General features: G+C 46.0%; 1 protein-coding gene across 1 annotated transcript in view; it reads right to left on the bottom strand.

Annotated features, from left to right (window-relative positions):
- Positions 1 to 3290: 3290 nt before the first annotated feature.
- ELK4 (ELK4, ETS-domain protein (SRF accessory protein 1)) overlaps positions 3291 to 4575 on the bottom strand; it is a 5076-nt gene continuing 3791 nt past the window's right edge. Inside the window, exons 4-5 of the mRNA XM_009084947.1 lie at positions 4135 to 4156; positions 3291 to 3389 (exon numbers count right to left, since the gene is read on the bottom strand). Coding sequence (XP_009083195.1) covers positions 3291 to 3389; positions 4135 to 4156 — 121 coding nt within the window. The remainder of the gene's footprint in view (positions 3390 to 4134; positions 4157 to 4575) is intronic.

Raw genomic sequence — 4575 nt, 5'->3', positions numbered from 1 at the left:
CCTTTCTGCTTCCAGGGGCTGTTCCTGCTGGCAGCAAGTGCTGCATCCTGAGGGTTCAGGAGCTCCAAACAAGCCACACAAAGCACCAGCAGTGCAAACCTCTCCACTCCTCAGTATCACACAGCAGCAGGGACACAGAAAAGAGCTTTCTAGCAGCAAGACAGATGTTCAGCTTCCATGCTCATCCAGCCTAATTCTGCCACCAGCTATGGATTAAACCAATGCAAGGATCACTCCATGGCTACTCCAGCAACACGACCTGGAGTCTAATAAACAGTTGCTGTAATGCTGCATGATTAAACCACCCCAGTGCACACTGCTACCGTGAGAACCAAGAGAGGACAACCGCCCCTACACCGAGTCAGAAACAGGTTGTAAGGAGCTGCTGCGAGCAAGGAGAGAACCAGCAGCTCACATCACTGAGCCCCAAGAAGTCACAGCACACTGTGCTCTGTCAGGAATGTGATCCAAGAGAGCTGGCAGTTCCCTCCCTGGCAGGAAATGTGTTTAATGAGGCAGCATATATACAAGATAATATTCCCTTAAGTGACCTGAAAGTTGCAATGGAGAAAAGGCAGCAAAAGCTGCTCCTCTCCCCCCTCCCCTCCCCTTTCCATGTGCTTTCCCAACTGCCTCCTGAGATTAGAAACCTATATGGACTTGGATTTTCCTAGGCAAGTGCTTAAGAAGCAAAAAGCAATATCCTCTCAGTGCTGCCTGTGTGACAGAGACAGAAACCATCACATCCAGGCAGCTCCTCCATCACCTCCACATGAACTTCCTCTGCAGAAGGTATTCCCAAGGGAAATGTGCACCTCACCCAGCTCTGGCAGTGCAATCCCTAGGAAGCTTCTTGGAGAAGAGCAGGAAAGCAGGCCAAGCCCAACTGACCAGCTAGGTTAGCACTTGGTTCTCTTGCATACCTCTGCCCAAAGTGAGGAAGTTCACCAAGAACTAAGTGCACACGTGCACATACACAACTTTTTTTAAAACAAATAAAACTTGGCTTTTCTCCATTAGGGGGACAAGGAAAGGGAAGCAATTAAATTGCAAGTCTTTAGTGCCATTAATTCAATCCAAACTCTAACCCTAAGCCTGCAAAATGTTGCTCTCAAATCCACACCCTTGGTGGGCATCAAATTGGCCAACCTAAAACAAACCATTCAAAGTGCTATTTATATCTAGCTATATATATTTTCTAGAGCAGACTCAGAAGTCATCATGCAAACCAGAACATTCCAGGTGCCTGCTCTTAATTATCAGCTGCAGCTTTGTTTCTGCATTACAAAAAAATAAAGGAAAAACAAAAAAAAAAAGGTCAATATTGCACATTTTAAGAGCTGCTGGCACAGGAACCTTAGCCTGCATGTGCTGATGTCTACAGGTGAAGCATTTATGCCTCTGACAGAACCCAACAGGAAGACAGGTCACTCCAGGAGCTCACTCCCTGCTTTTCCACATGAAGAAGGAATATTCTCTTCTCCTACTTTCCCCACCACCCAGGGCAGGTGTTCTGGATGAACAATGCCCCAAAAAACCAACTCTGTTCCACCCACCTGTCCCAGGTGTCGTGTCAGGAACACACAAAGTGGTTTATACATTTCACTGGTAGAATATAGAAAGGTAACATCACTGCAGGAAAATAAGTCTTGGGTCATTGTCATATGCTTTAAAGTGAATTCCAAGCCTGCAAAAAGTGGCAAAAGGAAAACTCTGGAAAGCTTGAGTTCACCACTTATCCATAAAACAGGTGCAATATGTACAGCAAACACTGTCAGCTCCTCTTGCTGGAAAGGTACAAAAAATCTTCCTCTGCTCATCAAAACCTTGAAGACAGCCAGTGAGGATGCTGAAGGGAAGAGATGTCTCCATCTGTTTTCTACTGGGTATTTCATGGAGAAGATTATTTTACATCCCCAACTCAATGCACACAGTAGCAAACAGAAGTTGCTGCCTGACATCAGATGCCCAAAGTGGGAGGACACGTGGCCCAGCACCCACAGACCAACACATCCAGACTCTGAGGGGCTGAGAGAGGAATCTCTCTCCTTTCACTCCTCAGTTTTCTCTTAAAAGGCCTCCTGAGGTGTAAAAACCTAACTAGAAATTTCATCTCAAATGGCTCTGGAAATTAATCTTGCATGAATCCATCCACACCACCAGGAAAGGGAATGCAGGAGCAAGTTTACACCGAGGTTGACACTCTGGATCCCCTCTGAGCCAGCTGCACACACACAGCCTGATCTGGGGTCTGAGTGCTTCCTCTCAGCTCTGAAGCAACACTTGAGATAAGAGCTGGTACAAGAGGAGCTTCTCCACTTCTGGGAAAGTGGGAATCTCTTCCAAAGCTGTGGGAAAGGAGCAGGAAGGTTAATGCTGGGCTGTTAGTGTTCTCACCCACTGCTTGGGCATCAGGCAGCAACCTCGGCACAGGCACACCCCAAAAAACTGCATGGAAAATCCACCATCCTGCTCAGCCAGCACTGAGATCACAGGCTCTGGAACAGGTCTCTGGCACAAGAAATGTTTGGACTTCAGCATTCAAACTCTGAGAATCGAAAGGAACTCATCCCACCATTCACTCCTCTCCAGACCTCACCGAAGGGAGGGCAGGGAAGCATCCAGGAGCCAGCCAGGGGGGCTGGGCTGCTGGTACACAGCTCCATTCCCAAATTGTTCATGTCTCAGTAACACAAGCATTGAATAGTCCTGGAAAATTTCTCCCTGCAAAAAGACAAGATGTTTTTTTACAGCAGAAAAGACGTGATCGGCTGCTTTGTGGCTGCAGAAGTGCTGGTGCCCCGAGGCAGAGCTGAGTGCACACACCCCTTTCCCAAGCATTTCCTGGAATGCCAGCTTCCATCCTGATTAGATTTCTTCTGGACAAGCACAGGAAGCAGAAGAACAGAGGGTTGTGGGTTTTTTTCCCAAGAGTCCCAGAGAAAAAGCTTCTCTGCTGCTGTTGACTGTAATCAGCGCAGACTCAGTTGCTGCAACACCAACCCAAACTCCCTTTGACCATTGGTGAAATCTTCCAAACCAAGGAGGGAAGAAAAGAAACTGGAGCTGCAGCTCCTATTAAGGCGTTTGCATATACATTCCCAACCTGGGTTCTTCAAAAAACAGGGAATTTTGCAAAAAAAGGCATTCGATTTGGGAATGGCAAAAACTATGATCGTTGAGAATCTCTGTGGAATTATAAATTGCTCATTTTACAAAAACTTGCTTAAATAGAAGTGTCCTAGAACTTTCCCTTGCTTGCCAATATGTCCTTTCCATGAGGTCATGTGCTATGTCTTCTGGAGATCAGGGGAAAATGGGCCTGGGGTAGAGGGTCCATCCAGTCCAGACAGAGTAAATGGGCCATGACTGTTCAGCACTGATGGAAACTAAGAGGCAAAACACAAAAGATTAGGCAAAATCCAGTTTAACTTACTCTTCTTTATCTATCTGTGCATGTAGAAGCTTCCCCAGGAGAAAAAAACCCAAACCAAACCCACCAACAAACCAAAACCCAACAAAGAAAAAACACTGAGTGACAAAACACAAATGCATGTAGAAGCTCCCCTAGGAAATAAACCAAACCCAACAAGGAAAAAACACTCCAAACTTCAAATATTTGGCTTTCCACTTTGAACTGACTTTTCTAAAGCCACAGCAGCTGCCACCAGCAGTGTCACTGCACTGAGCACTGCCCATGGCCTCAATTAGTAAGTGACTTTCACAGAGGCTGTTGGGAAGCCACAGCCCAAACTGTTCCTCAGTTAATGATCAGCTATTCCTAGAGGAAAATGCTCAGTGCATTTCCAGCACTACTTGTTTATTCCCCTTCCTCATGGTGCACATAAGGCACTTCCTTCAACTCCTGGGGGATGACAGGGATAAACCCACAGGACAACCAGGTAAATCTGATGCTTTGCTTAAGCAAACTCAGCTGAGAATGTCCAAATAACAGAAGACAAAAAAATAGAGAGATCCCAGAGTGGTTTGGGTTGGAAGGGCCTTAAAGCTCATCTCATCCCACCCCCTGCCATGGGCAGGGACACTTTCCACTAGTCCAGGTTGCTCCAAGCCCCATCCAACCTGGCCTGGAACACTCCAAGGGATGGAGCAGCCACAATTTCTCTGGGCAACCTGTGCCAGGGCCTCAGCACCTCCCAGGGAAGGATTTGTTCCATAAAGATCTGTGCTACACATTGCCATAAAGATCAAATACATAATCTTCCTCCTCACTAGTGCTGAGATTCATTAATGTCTTTCAACAGGAAGGATTAAAACAAACAACGCAGTGGCAAAAAAATGCAATTTTCAGGGATATCTCAAGCAGCCAAGTTAGAGGGAGGAAAGTTTTATAGGAAAAACAAACCTAAAAAGGCAAAACAATCTATTTCCAACAGCAATCTGTGCTGCAGTTAAAGCATTTCTGAAGCGCAAACATTTACATTATACTTAGATAAAACTGGGTAAACACTCAAATTAAAGCTCTCAATGCTAACACTGGGGATAGAAAACATCAGGTATTTGGGATAACAGATCCCTGCAGTGAGGAAGGGAGTGAAAAGCATGGAGAGGTTG

This window comes from Acanthisitta chloris, unplaced genomic scaffold (genome assembly GCF_000695815.1).
Source record: "Acanthisitta chloris isolate BGI_N310 unplaced genomic scaffold, ASM69581v1 scaffold23211, whole genome shotgun sequence".
In the NCBI taxonomy this organism is placed as follows: domain Eukaryota; kingdom Metazoa; phylum Chordata; class Aves; order Passeriformes; family Acanthisittidae; genus Acanthisitta; species Acanthisitta chloris.
This window is presented reverse-complemented; position numbering and strand designations above follow the sequence as displayed.